We start from the raw sequence: 18,374 nt of genomic DNA, 5'->3' as shown, positions 1-18,374 counted from the left end.
CTATGCACCCCAGGAAGATCCGCGAATCAAAGAAAGGGGGAAGGGGGATTGATGGCAATTGCCATTAAAAATTTTAGTACATATAAATACTAAATTAATTAGTATAATGTAAATCGTATAAGGTTCTTGGATGGTTTCAAAATCGATCGTTTCCGTACGTATTCGAATTCTTTAAAATCGATCATGGTATACAAAGAAACTATTCATACCTATAAAAAAGGATTGCATTTATTTTGTATAAAAAAAGAGTAGAAAATCAATATATACATAATAATACATAATGCACGTATCTACACGTATACTTTTATGTCCTCTACCTCTCTGAAACCTTCTTCCGGTTTCGTTGTAACATTAAGATAACATGTACAAGTAACATCAAGTTTTATATGTTTTTCATGGACTTGGCACACTAAGCCTGTTTCATCTTTCGTTCCTTATTAAATTCAAACCGTATGTGCTATGATAGATCATAGCAGTGACCCCATACTAAGACAGCTTACTGCGCTGAGAAACTAGAATCATTGAAGGAATCGGTATTATCAGAATTGCTTTCGGCTGCGTCCACAAAGGCGGTGGACAGATCTCCAGCCAGTTTGCTCACAGTTTGTGAGACCACGTCGTACATGAAGATCTCTTTTTCACCTTGCTTCGCGTCCTTTGGCCTGCAACACCGTAAGAAAAAAGCATTACCCGAAAGCCAAAGGAAAGTGATGCTCGACGATCGTTAGTTGACGGAAGCGGATCAAAGACGATTCAGGAACTTCGATGGATGGAAGAAGCAATGGCTCATTAAAGAATAATCGGCCGCGCCATTTAAAGCGAACGGACCAATTAACGATGGCAAACAGGTAGGTAAGGGTGATTAGTTATGGCATCGTACTCGCGTTCCACCACTTACATGGTTACCAACAACACCACCGACTGTTTCTGCGGCTCGGTACGGCTTTCCTGTTCCAGCCACTTCTTGTAGTTCTCCGCGGATGGTTTTTTCACCAGCTGCTTCAACGTGTCACCGGCGAGAAACTTGACCGCCTGTACATCGCTTACCCTCCTGCCCTGCCTCGACTCGATCTCTTTCTCTTCTTGAAAGTTATAATCCACCGGCGCCAGCACGACCACGCTGGAAATTTTTCGACCGTTCAACTGAGGTACGTCCGGGATAGGGAAGGAAGCGCCGCTCACTTTGAGCGGTAGATAACGATTGTACTGGGACTCGTCTCTGGCTCCCACGGTTACGGGATTCAACCTGGTAGCATCGTCGCGTATGTGCTGATCAGCGAGCGCCTGGCCTTGCTCCGTATTCGGATCGAAGCGTACTACTTTCATCTCCACGCCGCCGGGCCGCAAGGTGGCCTGCTCGATCTGAGTCGTGCTACCGGCAGCCGGCTTGTTCCCCGAAACTGTCGAAGAGGTGGAAGACGAAGAGGAGGTGGACAAGGAAGCGGATGAAGACGAACTCTCAGCCGTTTTGGGCTTCTTGAGGATCGAGGGGACCGGTTCGCTGGCTGCGACCGCGGAACCGCCTCCAGCGCCGTAGAAATTAGCCAGGGCCTCAGGCGGTAGTTTCTCTATCGGTATGTCGCCGACCTTGTCGTAATCCAGTATCTGTATGTCGGCGTTACCCAAAATACCGGAACTCAGCAGCTGCTCCCTGATATCATCTGGCACTTCATCCGGCAAATTAGCGATGTTCTCCTTGATCTTTGCTTCGTTCTTTGGGGGGGCAGTTGTCGGCGCTTCCGTAGTCGTGGTTGTAGTTGTTGTAGTGGTGGTAGTAGTCGAAGTACTCGAAATGAACGGTCTGATCGTGGAGATTGCGTTATAGTCTTCCGTAGGGGTGACTGGGGTAGCGTAAATCTTTTGGGATGGATTATTCCCGGAGAATGATGGACGTCCCCAGATGGATGATCGCTGGGAAGATGGTGGGAATCGTTGTTGTACTTGTTGATGTTGAGGCGTTTGGGTGTTTTGAGAATAAAATCCTTGCTGTTGATTTTGAACGATTTGTTGTTTCGTGTTTAGATGCTGCTGATGATCGTTTATAAATTCACTCGGCGGAGTTCTTAGAAACTGATGATTCTCTGCGGATGTAGTTAATTGTTGAATGGAATCGTACTGATTCCGTGTTGGTTCCGAGAATCCTGACGACTGATGAGAATGATTAGGCGGGAAAGGACCAGGGTGAAGTGGATTCTCTCGAATCGCATAGTGCTGTTCCAGTTTTGGAACAGCTTTGAAAATTTCTCCTTCAGGCTTTGGAAGCTGAGGCTGCACAGGGATCTGCGGTATACCTTGCACCGACTGCGCTTGATTATACTTCAACTGTGAACGATACTGTTGCTCTTGCAACAGTTTATGCTCTTGCTCTTGCTTTCTCCTACGTTGCTCCAGCAACCTCTGCTGTTCCTGCAATCGCTGTTGCTCTTGCAGTCTCTGCTGCTCCTGCAATCTCTGCTGTTCCTGTATCCTCTGTTGTTCCTGAATTCTCTGATGATCTTGTTGTCTCTGCTGCTCCAACAGCCTCTGTTGCTCTACGTGCCTCTGCTGATCCGTCTGTCTCTGCTGTTCCAAGAACCTCTGATGCTCCTGAAGCCTCTGCTGTTCGTGCTGTCTTTGATGTTCGCGTTGCTTCAGCAGCTCTTGTTGACGACGTTGCTCGTGGTACCTTTGTTTCTCCAACTCGTGTTGCTTATAAGGAGGTATAGGTTGCTGTTGCTGCGGTTGTTGTTCCACGTTGAAGTGATTTCCCTGATTTAAAGGCTGATTCTGTATCTGCACGTTCTGATGGGAGACCGACAACGCAGGAGGGAAACCTGGTTGCTGCGGATGATTGATATTTACGCGGTGAGAGGGGGCTGAGTTAGGGAAGTTGTTGAACGGCGCTCGTTGCTGCACTTCCGGCAAGCCTTGGATCGTTATAGGCAGTCGTTGAGGTCTATGCAATGGGTTTCTCTGCTGAGCTGGAGACTGGAATGGCGGCTGTTGCTGTTGCAAGAAATTCAACGGCGACTGTTGCTGTGGCGGTTGATGAAGCGTTTGCGGTTGTGGAAATGAATTTGCGATCCTCTGCTGCGGAAACGCGGGTGGTAACCTTTGATGCACGGGTTGAATCGGTTGATAGGGACCGTGTTGCCTTTTCGGAGATCCTGGAGCGCTGGTGGGTGGCTTGGATTGTTGTTGGACAGGCGGTGCCTCCAGGTCGCTGCGTTTGTTGTGATTGTTCGGTGGCACCTGTTCCGTGCCGAATGTAACGCGGATACCGCTAGAACCAGAGTGATAAACCTCACTGTCTGGTCGAATGATGGCTCTTAAAGTCGTGGAAGGTTCTGATGGAGCCGGTGTTGGTGTATGAACAGGTTCTTCCGGGTAAGGCGCCGGGTTATCCGGTTTGATCTCCTCGTGTTCCTCGACAGGTGTTAGCGCGGGCACCGGTGGGTCGTAAACGACTCGAGGCTTATCTCCGTAGCCTTTCTTTTTCTCATACTTGACATAGAACACCTGTATGGGTTCTTTCGTGGGTTTAGGAGGTGGAGGAGGAGACGGTGGCACAGGTGTTGGCAAAGACTCGTTGGATTCCTTGATGATGATTTCGATTATCGGCTCTGGTTCAGTCGGGTAGTAATTCAATGGAGCCTCCTCGTAGAGATCGTCGCTCTTGGAGCTGGCCAGAGGATTGTAAAGAGGGTCTCTCTGGGAGTACTGAACGATCGGCTCCATTTGGACCGCGTAGGGTGGCGGTCTACCTCCTCTCCTCGGATAAAACGCCACCTGTTGTCTCTTGTCGCGGCTTTTCGAGGACTCATCTTTGGCAAATGTCGCAACGACGAGAATCGCCGCCGCTACGAGAATCTGCAATGATTAATTTACGTCGGAACGTACGGGAATCGTATCTCTGCGATTCGAACGCGAAACGCGTTTGTGGAAACATCGGTTGCGCGTGGCTAACCGAGTGACCCGATTAATAAACGAGAAGAAACATCCTGTAAGACCTTAAGAGGCCGATCGATTGGTATTCTAGCGTCGCCGAATGGACAGTTACTGCTACCCTGATAAGCGATTCCCAGCCGCGATCGTGTTCCCGATATGGCGAGGCCGAGTTACAGCACGTATCGGATATAGGATGTTTCTCGAGTTTAAATTGAGCGAATAGAACAGAAATTCTTGTCGCTTGCTTCACATGGTTACGGAGAAAGAAGGAGAGAAAATTTAGGTTTTAGATTCACAACGTGCGCGTTTCACCTCGAGAATTCGGTGACTCTCCTAAAGCGGAGACTTCTTAATATTCCTCGTACAAAAAAAGAAAAGAAAAGCCGATTCGAATCCAGGTATTTACACGATTCTCATACTAATTAAGAACAAACGAATCATCACAATTCCTCTGATAATACAAACAACAGTAAATCGCGAATGATTAGCTAAATACATATAAACGCTTCGTTAATCTGATATACTTTCCCTAGCAAAGTAGCCAAAGGCGATACGCCGACTGATTACAAATGATAGAACCGCGTCGAACGTTTCCCGCGACTACGAGACATGCTTATTACGATGAAAGTACAAGCGGACACATTCCTACAAACGAACCGTTTATCCTATTAACGCGCCGCTACCGAGAGTTTCTCCGTGAATTTCTGCGAATACTCTCGAAAGACAACGAACGATTTTTAATTAATTACCAGCTCGAAGAACCGCATGGTAGGCGCGTGCCCGAAATTGATCAGTCGACGGAGCCCTCGAACGTACGTCAAGTCACACTTCACCGATTTCACGTGTCAACTTAATGAAAGAGCGGCTAACTCGCGATAGGCAACATGTTATCCTAAGGACCGGGCATGTACTGAACGATATTGAATGGAGCTTCGTATGGGAACTGAGGACAGATTGGGCCCAGAGGCCCGTTTCTCCCTACCTGATGCCACCACCACTGGACTCTTCAAGAAGCTCCTCTCTAATATCGAATACGGTGGGGCACCTTTCTCTGACTGCTGGCTACGTACGTACACTTCGCGGCTAGCGTAAGACAGCGTTAAAGCAATAGCGTGCAGGACATACAGACGTGATCCGAGATGAGAATAAAAAATACGGAAAAGAAAAAAAAGAAAAGATTCAAGCAACTAAGAGATAGCCGTGAGAAGGGGAAACGGGCAGAGTGGTTGTCGACTTTCTTTAAATCCGTCCGTCCACCTATCGAAAAGAAAGGAAGACGATTGTATCAGAGGAGGATCGGTTCTCCGTTGACCCCCAAGGCCTATCGAAACCGAAACCTGCCTTTCCTCTAGGAGAAGGCCGTGTCCGCGTCCGGCATGGTACACACCGAATTATTCGGTGAAAGACTACCGCCTCGAACCCTAACAACACGTTTCTCCGTACCTGTGTGACTTTTTGTATCCGTGAGCGTACGCGGTCGCGTGATCAAGCAGTTATCATTACTTTCGCTAAAGCCTTAAAGCGGTTCCAAGCGAACGATTTCTTACGAACGAATCATTTCCTGCGTGTGTATAACGACCTCTCTTTCAGGACGATGAGCAAGTTTTGTCGATTAATTTTCTTGAATTTATATTGGTCAAGAAAGTAGTGATAAAAATTCTTTATCTTGACAAGTATTAATCTCATGTACGACGTGGTTTGATGATTGATTAGGTAATAAGTAATAATAATTAAAATATATGGACAAGGAATTGTTCCCTTTAACAATTTTTTAATTTAATGGAGTAAATAATTAATTGTTTCTACCTATTTTTTCAAGTTTCCATCAGGTTTTAATCTCTAGAAAAATTGTACAACTGTGATAATAAAAAGGAACTTTTTCCATTTATCGACTCGGCACAATTATACACCGAGAATTGTTATCAGTTTCAACTTTCCGTTCAGCTAATTGTACTTCGCTATCATTCTAACTATATTTTAATTTAGCCGATTGCACCTTGCCGTATCTTTCAATTTATCAGAATGGGTATGAATAGTTAACTACATCGAACATCGATAGGGATTTACATAATTACATTACGAACGGGCATTATTCCGCAATAAAAATATCCCGAGGTTCTCCAAGCAAGTTCGTCCCGCGTGAAAAGATCGCGTGCACTATTTTCCGTAAATCGCGTTCAGGCTACTGTTCGAACGCGGTTGAGAACCTTTGTCGATCGAGGGAGGTTTACGATCTTAAGAGGCCCAGCGCGTTCGTCGCCGGGAATAGCCCTTTGATTCGAAGGACGAGTCAAGGCAGGGCCTTTGTCTATCGGTTTTCGCTCGGTTCGGACCCATGTGCAAGTAATAAACGACCTAACGGTTTCGTTGCCCCTCGTGCGTCATCGATCGGAAGAAAGAAAGAAAGGACATTTTCAAATGCCACCCCTCTTATGCTAGAATTTTCAGGCAATTTCCGGGTATTCTTGCTTGTTTTTTTAGTCAGTCGGCTTGAAGATTTCGGGAGTTCGGGTCGCGATCGTAATATGGTTAGTTCGCGAGTGCAAGAGCCGAATCTCTTTCGATTAATCGGATGTCGTTCGGATGTGACTATTGCAGTCACACCGACGACCCGTAGGGTTGGTTACATCACGTAACCACCCTGGTTACTCGGATGTCGTTCGGATGTGACTATTGCAGTCACACCGACGACCCGTAGGGTTGGTTACATCACGTAACCACCCTGAATACGCATATTACAATTACATACAAGACATCCGTGGTCGTGACGACGACCCGGTAGAGTGGTTACTTCCTGTAATCACTCTGATTCGATACTATTGTTCAATACAAAACGACACGATAGGGTTGGTTATTACACATAACCACCCTCATTACACAGTATAAAGACACGCTTCATATGTGATTATTCTAATTTAAATACGATATAAGATAACGTTACGTGCGATCGCTCGCACCTTGCTTCGATTCGCTTTTTCTCTTAATATATTTTAAGAATCAGGGGTTTTTATGCCGTATGGCTTTTCCCCTTCGTTTTTTGAGAGCCAATAAAATCAAACGTTTTTGGCTCAATTATTATTAAATTTATTTATGAACCTACCTCACTCCTTATCATAATCTGAAATACGGGACTTCTCCATGTTGGAGAGGTTTCGACGCTACATTTTTTGGTGCCTCCTGTGAGGTGTGAGCGATAAATCAGTGAAAGTATAATCAGAAATTAGAAAATTCAACGTAAATGCAACGTTCAAAACGGATCGTGTGCAGGCCGTCAGGTCATTCTCGTTGCCGTGCGAAAGTCTTCGAAGGCAAGATGCTACCCCCTTTGTGGGGGTAAACCCTTTTGAAATATAAAGGGCTGCGAACGGCCAACAGGCCAATTCTTGTCTTGACTTTTGACGTGGAAACACGTTACAGAGCTGGATTGGTATTTATCGACTTTTATCGGACTTATTTTACAAGTGATCAATTCGTACATGTGCAATAGTATAAAGACACAACAGTGCTATATTCTGCGCATCTAGTGCGGTTGTGAACGATATCGAGGAGTTCAAAGGTAGCCACCACCATCATCTCCTGGAGAACATCTTGCCCGGCTGCTGCTTACTGCTGACAGTTGTCCATCACCATAAGTTAAGTACTTTATAACATAATCATAAGTGTATCATACGGGTCGTTTTGAGGTGCTTGACACCGTGTTCAATTAAATTCAGTCGGTTTTTCGTGTAGTTTATTGCGAACGTCAGATTTAGACAACCTTAACCATGGATAGAATTCGAGTAATTAATCGAAGACGAACCACCCTCAAGACGCAAGTGACGCAGCTCGTGAACAACGTCGCGTCTGGTAGATTTAATAAATTAGTACTAAAATCACGATTGGCGCGAGTGACCGATATGCTAACCGCGTACGAAGAATTAAATGATGAGCTCGCGATTATTGATCCAACAAACGATCGGTTAGACGACATTCTAGAAATTCAAGACCAATATTATGAATGCGCGGGTGCGATCGAAGGGATGGAAGACGCCGGTACGTCGGGGGCGCGAACGAACGAAACGCTAGGGAATACAGGTTTAAATAATACCTTGATAGAAACGCGTCGTACCATGAAATTACCGGTCGCGGAATTACCGACATTCGACGGGAATTTTGACGAGTGGTTATCGTACAAAAATACGTTCCTGACTATGATCGACGCGCGTACGGATATCACAGATTTGGAAAGATTTATATATTTAAAGAATTCTTTGAGAGGCGAAGCATTAAAAAAGGTCATAATTTTCAGCGCGAGCGTGGAGAATTATAAGAGCGCGTGGCAGCTACTCGCTGATTCGTATGAAAAGCGACGGATACTCATTTCAAGACATCTGAATGCCATTCTTGATATGAAACGTTTAACTACGGCCACTCCGTCCGGGCTTACGAAGTTAATCGACGATGTTCGCCAGCATCTAAGCATGTTAAAAACATTAGATATAGAGCCCGATCACACCATGGTTATCTGTGTGCTGGAGAAGGCGCTTCCCAGCGACCTTCGTCAGAAATGGGAAGAGTTGCTGGACGAGGACGTTTTTCCCAGCCTGGAGAAGTTCTATAAATTCGTGAGCGCGACTGCGAACCGATTGCACCATCTCGAAGAGGTCGACAGTTGTGAAAAAAGCGCGAATCAATCCGGAAACAAACGTCGATCCGACCGGGAACCACGCGCGGCGAAAACTCGCAAGACCGAGGCGAGTGCGCGCTCATTCGTCACCGCGACTTCGATTTCTTGTTTTTGCTGCAAGCAAAATCATAACATTTATAAATGCCCGACGTTTCAAAAAATGACTACGTCCCAACGGTGGGATACAGTGAAACGGAAACAATTATGTCGAAATTGCCTTCGTCCGCACGCCGGAGAGTGCAAGGGGTCGCGTTGTAGATTTTGCGGGCGTTTTCATAACACATTATTGCACAGCTTCGCGAATCAACAGTCATCCGCCGGACCATCAACGTCTCAAGCGAAACCGGGAATCGAGACGACCAATCAGACAAAGTCTTCATGACGATTAGGCTCCGTATTAACCCTCATTGGTTGCGTTCCCCGCTCGCAATTAATGATGAGTGCAGTAGTTCGCGTTCGAAGCGCCGAGGGAATATTTATAAGAGCTCGCGCGTTATTAGACACTTGTGCGACGGCACATTTTATTACGGACAAACTCGCGCGGCAATTAGGGCTCCCGATGCAATCCTGCTCCATTCCGATCGGTGCGATTAACGGAATGAATACGATAGCGAGCAGTTCGATTAATATAACTTTTAGTTCGATTCATAGTGATTTTAAAAAAGATTTGACCTGTTTAGCTGTTCCGCGAATTGCAGATTCCGTTCCGGAGGAAGTGTTCCCGCGTGAACTAATTAAAATCCCCGCTAATTTACGTCTCGCGGACCCCGAATTCCATATACCACGGCCGGTTGATATTTTAATAGGATCCGGTGCCACGTTATCGTTACTATCAATAGGGCAAATTAAATTATCTCGCGACGATAGCGATTTGTTTCTACAAAAAACCCGACTCGGATGGGTAATAGTTGGCGGCGCGGGAGATAACGCGGAAAAACAAGCAGTCTCGTGTGCTTTATTAGAATTAAAGGAACAAATCGCCAAATTTTGGTTAATAGAAAACATAGACACCGAAACTACGGGATTATCAGAAGAAGCGTTATGCGAGACGCATTACCGCGAAAATACAACGCGCGACGCGTCGGGACGGTATATTGTGCGTTTGCCTTTTCGCACCGGCGATAGAGATTTTGGCGACTCGCGACGATCCGCTTTCCGTCGGTTTAACGCGCTACAAAGAAAATTAAACGCGAACGCAGTACTTAAGGCAGAATACACGAAGGTGATGCAGGAGTATATTACTCTTGGTCATATGTCTCGGGCTGACGACGAGACTGTGGCAGGCTATTACATGCCTCATCACGCCGTGATAAAAACCACCAGTGCAACTACCAAGGTTCGCGTAGTTTTCGACGCGTCAGCTAAATCGGAGACGAATATTTCTTTAAATGACAGGCTTATGATCGGTCCCACTATTCAAGATAAGCTCTTTGAGCATTTAGTTAGATTCCGGACACACGCGTACGTGCTTACTGCCGACATCGAGAAGATGTACCGGCAAATCCTTGTTCACCCTCAGGATAGGAAGTACCAACGGATATTTTGGTATCACGAGGATCGCGTTAAAACCTATGAGATGAACACGGTTACATTCGGTGTTTCGTCGGCTCCGTACCTCGCGATTCGCACGATCCAGCAGCTCGCGGATGACGAGCGCACAGACTTTCCGTACGCGTCTGAAATTTTAAAACGGGGCGGGTTTAATATACGTCAGTGGGCATCTAACCATAACCACGCTCTCGACAACATTAATGAAAAAATCCTCGGGACAGATTGCGTAACTGATGATAGTACCGTGAAAAAAACGTTAGGCCTCGGATGGAACGCGCGCGAAGACAAACTCGTATACTCGGTAAAATCATTCGAACTTCCCGCGAAATTTACCAAACGCGTCATTTTGTCGGAAATAGCGAAAATTTTTGATCCACTCGGATTATTAGGACCAGTAATTTTAGCCGCGAAAGTTTTTATGCAGGAATGCTGGAAAGCGAAGCTTGAATGGGACGAATCGGTTCCACAAGCTTTGTGCTCCAGTTGGACCGCATTCTCAAGTCAACTTCATTTCGTGAACAACTTAACCGTAGACCGAAGGCTTATCCTAAAAAATGCTAGTAATATTCAAATTCACGGGTTTTGCGACGCGAGTAAGGTAGGGTACGGAGCATGCATATACCTACGTTCTTGCGATCAAGATGGTCATACCCTCGTGCGTCTTTCTTGTGCGAAATCTCGGGTCGCGCCGCTCAAGGAAATGACCATGCCGCGTCTCGAATTATGCGGTGCGTTGACGCTGGCTCGGCTATATCGCGAAACACGTTCGGCTATCGATATTCCAATTAATCGTGTTACATTTTGGACCGATTCCACGATAGTTCTACAATGGCTGAGGAAGTCCCCGTCGGTGTTGAGACTTTTCGAATCTAATCGCGTCGCAGAGATTCAAAAGACCGTAGAGGCCGAATGGCGGCATGTCAGGACAAAGGACAACCCAGCTGACGCATTGTCCCGCGGTCAATATCCCGCAGCGTTTTGTCAAAATAACTCGTGGTTCGAAGGTCCTAATTGGTTGCGCGGTCGCGAGGATTCTTGGCCGATAAATTCAGTTCTTACCGTTACAGATCTTCCCGGGTTAAAAAAGATGACGTGTCTAGCACTCACAATTAATAAATGCGACTTTTTTATCAATTTTTCCTCGTATCCGAAACTCGTCCGTGTAGTAGCTTATTGTTTACGAATGCTTCGATCAAACAGTCATAGAGGAGAGTTATGCGCGGAGGAGAAAATTGCGGCGGAACGCTCGATTATACGAGCGATTCAGAGGGAACAGTTTTCTAGCGAGATCCAGCATATATCGTCGTCGGGAGGAGCTAAGGGTAATCGATTAGCATCTTTGAACCCTTTTATTGATAGAGATGGTTTACTCCGCGTTGGTGGGCGATTACAGAACGCTGAGATCTCATATTCGCAAAAACACCCAATTCTCTTACCGTCATATCACCATGTGACTGATTTGATCATTCGCGATACTCATGAACGCACGTACCACGCGGGCATCCAAAGTACGTTATATACGATTCGACACCGTTTTTGGCTACTCGACGGGAAAAATCAGGTACGGAAAATAGTGCGACGATGCGTTCGGTGCATCCGTTTTAGGGCGACACCTGTGCAACGGGTAATGGGTAATTTGCCAAAATCGCGCGTTGAAGAAGCCGCGGCGTTTACTCATACGGGTGTAGATTTTTTCGGGCCGCTATTCGTTAAGGAAAAGAAACATCGAAACCGAAATCGAGTGAAGGCGTACGGCTGCGTCTTCGTATGTATGTCGGTTAAAGCAGTACATATCGAGATCGTCAGCGATCTAACGACAGAAGGGTTTCTCGGAGCCTTTAGACGCTTTATAGGCCGTCGCGCGATACCTACGCACGTTTATTCAGATAATGGCACGAATTTCGTAGGTGCCAATAATCAATTACGCGAATTATATGCCTTGTTCGGGTCGGACCAATTTAAGGGTCAAGTAAATGAGTTCGCGGTAAGTAAAAATATCACGTGGCATTTTAATCCGCCCTTGTCACCGCACTTCGGGGGAATATGGGAAGCGGCGGTCAAGTCTTTCAAACACCACTTCAAGCGGGTTGTAGGTGAACGTCTCTTTACCTTTGAAGAGATTAACACTTTTGCTATTGAGATCGAAGCTATTTTGAATTCAAGACCGCTGTGCCCTATTTCTTCGGATCCGAATGATCCGCTTGCGCTGACACCTGCGCATGTTTTGGTGGGTCGACCTCTCACGATACTGCCGGAGGATAATTTGCTTTCGGTTCCAGAGAATCGACTGTCATCATGGAGATTAATTATAAAGGCTCGCCAGGACTTCTGGAAACGGTGGTACACAGAGTACCTCAACGAACTGCAGAAGCGCCAAAAGTGGCTGGAGGCCCGTGGCGAAATTAAGGTGGACACCATTGTCCTTCTCATGGACAAGAATCTACCATGTATGCAGTGGCGGCTGGGCAGGGTTCTGGAGATTCATCCTGGTGGTGATGGAGAAGTGCGGGTGGCTACCATCAAAGGCGCTAACGGCGTTTTCAAAAGAAACATTTCCGTGTTGTGTCCATTGCTTGAAGACGTTTAATAAAACGCGAACTAATCAAGCTAGTGATAGTGACGCAACCTATGTATATTTAAAAATAGTGCATGTTAGTTTATTATGTATTCGCGTTAATTTGAAGCTAGAATAATTTTGCTCGGTATACTCGCAACGGGGGGAGCATGTTCGAACGCGGTTGAGAACCTTTGTCGATCGAGGGAGGTTTACGATCTTAAGAGGCCCAGCGCGTTCGTCGCCGGGAATAGCCCTTTGATTCGAAGGACGAGTCAAGGCAGGGCCTTTGTCTATCGGTTTTCGCTCGGTTCGGACCCATGTGCAAGTAATAAACGACCTAACGGTTTCGTTGCCCCTCGTGCGTCATCGATCGGAAGAAAGAAAGAAAGGACATTTTCAAATGCCACCCCTCTTATGCTAGAATTTTCAGGCAATTTCCGGGTATTCTTGCTTGTTTTTTTAGTCAGTCGGCTTGAAGATTTCGGGAGTTCGGGTCGCGATCGTAATATGGTTAGTTCGCGAGTGCAAGAGCCGAATCTCTTTCGATTAATCGGATGTCGTTCGGATGTGACTATTGCAGTCACACCGACGACCCGTAGGGTTGGTTACATCACGTAACCACCCTGGTTACTCGGATGTCGTTCGGATGTGACTATTGCAGTCACACCGACGACCCGTAGGGTTGGTTACATCACGTAACCACCCTGAATACGCATATTACAATTACATACAAGACATCCGTGGTCGTGACGACGACCCGGTAGAGTGGTTACTTCCTGTAATCACTCTGATTCGATACTATTGTTCAATACAAAACGACACGATAGGGTTGGTTATTACACATAACCACCCTCATTACACAGTATAAAGACACGCTTCATATGTGATTATTCTAATTTAAATACGATATAAGATAACGTTACGTGCGATCGCTCGCACCTTGCTTCGATTCGCTTTTTCTCTTAATATATTTTAAGAATCAGGGGTTTTTATGCCGTATGGCTTTTCCCCTTCGTTTTTTGAGAGCCAATAAAATCAAACGTTTTTGGCTCAATTATTATTAAATTTATTTATGAACCTACCTCACTCCTTATCATAATCTGAAATACGGGACTTCTCCATGTTGGAGAGGTTTCGACGCTACAGCTACTGTGAAAGGAAGCCTAGACTACCAGTTTAGCGAGGATGACCTGGTAAAACCCTTCGTTGCAAAAGTTCGGATGATGCAAAGTTCTCATACTTGCGTAACATGTATTCTACATTGATCTATCGCGGATCGGAGACAAGTCGGTTCTAAGTGATTCCCAGTGATCCCCCTCGGATTCACTTTTCAACTTCAGAAGTCGTTTTCACTTCGCTCTTGAAAGTTCGCCGATCGATTTTGAAACCGCGCATTGACATTTAGCAATTTCGATGGACGAACAGTGGTCCATAGTGACCAACAGAGATGAGCATTTAACAAATATCCAAGTGGAGTCGAGATTCGACGTCTCGCTCGTCCTACTTGGAAACTTTCACTTACGTTGGCGTAAGAGGTCCAAGTAACCATCGAGAGATTCGAACAGGATGAACAAAGAATCGACTGGTCAATTAGTTTCAGTCATCTTCGTTAAAAGATGCGAGTGAATTGAATGAATAAAACGAGCGGGAATTTCATGACTTTTCAGTCCCGAGGACAGTGAAATGATATCAAGATTCACTTAATAAACTTGACGAACTGTAATCAGTTCAAAGACGACGTGTGTTTTAAAAATGACTGTGGATGGATAAATAAGACAGGTTATTACAGGCTTTGGAAATAATTGCAACAGCAGCCTTGTGAAACGTTATTGCAGGAATCTCAGCCGTCATGTTCTCATGAAAGTCCGAGATATAGAGTGGCAGATGATACGATTCTCCTTTTTCGCTCGTATACGTTCATTGTAGGTACATAGTCCTCGAAGAGCGGTGCGCTCATGAGCAATAACGTAACTGCTGAAGAGTGAAAGTGGCGTAAAGTGGGACACAGCGAGAATACTCAGGGATCTTCTAATTAATAAATAAAGCAAAACAAACAATCCCAATTTCCTCTGTATTCTGTGTCGAAACCATTGGAAGATGATCATAATTCCATAAGACCTTGATTAAGATCCCATTGAATTTTCATCTGTTACGTGGGAAAATAGATTATTGAACGATCACTTTCCTTAGCTTCCTCGAACGGTACACGCAAACCTTTACAATATGAAAAGTTCGAATCGATTAGGTAGTTTAGTTTTTGTCGTCCGGCAGGTTAGCATTTTGTTCTGAGTGGTCACTTTCCTTACGGAAAACTGCATTATACTTACAGTATCATTCGCCTCTATGCATATGCTTATAACGATCTTATATAATTAAATAGTATACCAGGCGTTAAACAAAAAGTATCCTTATCCGACGTAATGCCCGCTGCACTTTCTATTTCTATCACAGAGAGTAGATTTTCAAACGTTAAAATGTATCGTAATTAAAAAACCGGACGATGATGATGCTTTTTAAGTTCTAACTCGTGTGGTTCTTAAGTTCTAATTTCTATCTAAGTATCTAAGAAAAATTGGTGACTGAAGATGAAATATTTATAGCTAGATATTTTTCATTTTTAATATCTTTCGTGTAAGGTGTCTACCTAAAAGTATATAACTTTGATATGTAATTAAAAGCACGTGGACTGATTCAATCGAATTCTCGCGGCCATTTTACAGCAACCATGGCCGCAGCTAGCGACATTTGGTGCACATGTAGAGTCTGTATAAAAATTCGTGTCACGATCGACCAAATATTTTCCGTTTTAGACGTACACGGTTGGCTATTGAACTCTTACATCGTGGTACGTACTACAGAAATCAGATCTCGAAAACATATTTTGTATCAGACATATTTTGGTCGGATTTTTACCCTACACCTACTGATGCATGAACTCTGATCACCATAGCTTGGGTCCTTTGTTATTTCTCACGAATAGTGACTTCCAGCGATTGTACAGGTTTTATATTTGTTTTACAGGACTTTTTTCAAGAAAACTTATGGGAGAAATTGCCAGGAAGTTGGAGGTTTACTTTGCAAGATACACCTCCTCAAGAGTTTGGTAAATGGCTGGCAGGAGACATCTTGTGGTGGGTATAGATACTAAAGTTTGAACTTATGGTTTGCACTTTGGTGTACAATATTTGTTCAATTATGTTACAGCAAACGAGTGTGGCCTTTGTCATTACTTGCACTTCGTCAAGTGACTAATATTCTACAGGTGAACAGAAACCATGAGGACCCAGAAAGTATTATATCTTGTGAACCCAATATACCAAATAATAATAACAATAATGAAACATTTAGAAAGGATAAGAATGAAGCATTTGAGGAGTTACATTCCCAGGATCATAAATTTAGAAACTTGTTCTCAAAACACATAAAAAAGAAAAAGAGATATGAGATACAAGAGATAGCTGAAGTAATTGTACTAATTTCTAGTTCAGTACATATTTATTATTCTTATGTATTATAAATATTTTAGGTGTGTGCAGATTGTGCCTATGAAGCTAATTGTAAATGTATCGTTGATATTGGAGCTGGAATGGGTCATTTGGCTCGTATCTTAGCTTTTCGATATGGGTTATATGTTACTTGTATTGAACAAGATTGTATATTGTTGCAACAAGCTAGGTAAAGTTCTAATGACGCATGAAATGTACTGTTAATCTTGAAGATTTATATTTGTTACAGGAAATGGGATGAAGAATTACTGGTGTCTATAAGAAAGCATTTACCTAATTTTAGTGAAAAATGTCCACAGCAATTTATAGCAAAGTTGGAACCAGCAAATTTAGTTGAATCAAAATTAGTTAGTCAATTACAAGAATTATTTCAAAATAAATTCATTTTAAACGAAGCAGAAATTAAATTTGGTCTTGTAGGACTTCATCCTTGTGGAGATTTAGCTCCAATATTGTTAAAACTTTACTCATCCACAGACGAAGCAAAATTTATTTGTATTGTAGGATGTTGTTACATGAAATTAACAATACAGTTTGTATATTTTTCATAAAATTTATCCCTGTTAGTTTTCTAGATCGTGTAACATGACTTATTTTTAGTTCAGAAATAAGTGGATTAAAGGGGTATCCACTTAGCAAGTACCTGATGTTGCGTAAAAATCATTTGCTAACTTATACATCATTAGAAGTAGCATGCCATGCTATTGAAAAATATTGTGACAAATTAAAGACTGGATGCTATGAAGATTTAATAGTTGAGTGCAATAATAATATATGTGTATTTGAATGTACATGACCGAACAAATAACTTGTTTCAGGTGCATACTTATAGAGCAGCTTTAGAGACTATTTTAATAAAAAAATGTGAAAAATTAAGGCATAGTCAATTGAGAAATGTTAAAGTAACAAAAGGGATGTCATTTAAACAGTTAAGTAGTCGATACTTCATAATTGAGATATAAATATTTAATGACAATAACTGTAAAAATATTTTCCTATTTATTCTAGATATTGTACTGCAGCAACAGCACATTTTGACAATAATTTACAGATACAAGATTCTGACATAAATAATGCAGAAATCAATGGCTATCTGAATCAGTGGCAACAAGTTATAATATTTGGATCGCTTAGAATAATGTTGGCGCCATTGGTCGAAACCATTGTATTGTACGACAGATTTTTATTCTTATCCGAGAAAAGTTTGACGCCAACACTAAAACCAGTGTTCGACAGCCGGCTGTCACCACGAAATTTAGTGTTAATGTCAAGGAAAAAATAACCGAGCGGTTTATTGTTCCTCGATCACTTATCGATAAATAATCCCACTTACCTTAATCTTCACTCTTGAACTCTGTACAATGTATCCTCGCAGTTGGACTTCCCGCGTCCATGAATCAAAATCTCTCCAGATTACAATGTGCCTCCTTGATTGGACAATACCGTTTAATTACAGTCGTTGATTCGAACAATCTACCTTAATTGTCTTTGCACTTTCAAACACGGCAGTGATATATTTGAACGCGTCTCGCACCGTTTAATTCGACGCGTTATTTAAGAAAATACTCGCGTTAGACGAGCAACGCGTCGGCCAATACGAGTATACGTCACAGCGCTGACGCGCATGCGCGCAGTTCCGCCTTAAGGATCAGTTTCTACTTGAAGAACAGCGTCGGTAGATAGCGCTGCAGTAGCCGGCTAGTTCGTTTGGGGCAGAGACGTTCCTCTCCAGCAACGTCGAGATCCAGTTTCCCTTAAGCCGCTCTCGCGCGTTTGTCTGTTCTCGTCGCGTTCGCGTCGTGTCCTACCGATTATTTTCTCCTTCCTCCCCCCTCCCCCGTCCGCGCACGAGATCGTCGACACGGTAGAGAGCCGCGCGGTATACACACGGACGTGTCGTTGTTGCACCGAGTGTCTTCTGCTTGAAAAGTAATTGCCCGGTGCCGAGGCCCAGGATGGCATTCAACGGAGACGGACCACACTCCAAGAGGCAGCGACTCGAGGAATCCGGTCACAGGGTGAGTACTTTTATACATTTCGTACGGTCGATGTAAATTTTCTCCCGGATAAGGTTGTCGTTCGGTGTTTGTCGGATGATATTTTTTTTATCAGACGAACGATTCGTGATACAAGTAGACAGTGAACGCGTGCGTTTCGGCGTGTCGCG

At 44.1% G+C, this 18,374-nt stretch overlaps 3 protein-coding genes across 5 annotated transcripts in view; 2 read left to right on the top strand and 1 right to left on the bottom strand.

The window, feature by feature from the left end:
* Positions 1 to 11: 11 nt before the first annotated feature.
* On the bottom strand, positions 12 to 17,689 carry LOC117600845 (uncharacterized). Of its 2 annotated transcripts, none has more exons than XM_076692883.1 (3): positions 17,541 to 17,689; positions 899 to 3,849; positions 12 to 662 (listed from the first exon to the last, which is right to left on the bottom strand). In XM_076692883.1, exons 2-3 carry the CDS (start codon positions 3,715 to 3,717, stop codon positions 497 to 499), a joined length of 2,985 nt encoding a protein of 994 aa, XP_076548998.1. In that variant the 5' UTR covers positions 3,718 to 3,849; positions 17,541 to 17,689; the 3' UTR covers positions 12 to 496. The 2 variants fall into 2 exon arrangements, with proteins under 2 accessions (XP_076548998.1, XP_034172674.2); XM_034316783.2 differs by lacking the exon at positions 17,541 to 17,689 and adding an exon at positions 4,677 to 6,110.
* LOC117600847 (methyltransferase-like protein 25B) lies at positions 15,426 to 17,547 on the top strand. Its single transcript, XM_034316784.2, has 8 exons — positions 15,426 to 15,546; positions 15,723 to 15,832; positions 15,906 to 16,164; positions 16,228 to 16,376; positions 16,437 to 16,739; positions 16,808 to 16,961; positions 17,026 to 17,135; positions 17,216 to 17,547. Exons 1-8 carry the CDS (start codon positions 15,427 to 15,429, stop codon positions 17,487 to 17,489), a joined length of 1,479 nt encoding a protein of 492 aa, XP_034172675.2. The 5' UTR covers position 15,426; the 3' UTR covers positions 17,490 to 17,547.
* A 289-nt stretch (positions 17,690 to 17,978) lies between the features above and the next one.
* sm (heterogeneous nuclear ribonucleoprotein L) overlaps positions 17,979 to 18,374 on the top strand; it is a 110,100-nt gene continuing 109,704 nt past the window's right edge. The window contains exon 1 of one of the 2 annotated variants that reach the window (XM_034316788.2): positions 17,979 to 18,225. In XM_034316788.2, coding sequence (XP_034172679.1) covers positions 18,163 to 18,225 — 63 coding nt within the window. In that variant the 5' untranslated portion in view covers positions 17,979 to 18,162. The remainder of the gene's footprint in view (positions 18,226 to 18,374) is intronic. The other variant, XM_034316785.2, reaches the window with a different exon arrangement.

This window comes from Osmia lignaria, chromosome 16 (genome assembly GCF_051020975.1).
Source record: "Osmia lignaria lignaria isolate PbOS001 chromosome 16, iyOsmLign1, whole genome shotgun sequence".
NCBI lineage: Eukaryota > Metazoa > Arthropoda > Insecta > Hymenoptera > Megachilidae > Osmia > Osmia lignaria.
This window is presented reverse-complemented; position numbering and strand designations above follow the sequence as displayed.

Excerpts from the sequence above, each read along its gene's own strand:
- LOC117600845 (XM_034316783.2), bottom strand. Across the intron at positions 663-898 it reads GTGGTGTTGTTGGTAACCAT|GCCAAAGGACGCGAAGCAAG; the intron begins GTAAGTGGTGGA and ends ACGGTGTTGCAG.
- LOC117600847 (XM_034316784.2), top strand. The coding sequence starts at position 15,427 with ATGGCCGCAGCTAGCGACATTTGGTGCACATGTAGAGTCTGTATAAAA. Across the intron at positions 15,547-15,722 it reads TATTGAACTCTTACATCGTG|GACTTTTTTCAAGAAAACTT; the intron begins GTACGTACTACA and ends TTTGTTTTACAG. Across the intron at positions 16,962-17,025 it reads GATGCTATGAAGATTTAATA|GTGCATACTTATAGAGCAGC; the intron begins GTTGAGTGCAAT and ends AACTTGTTTCAG.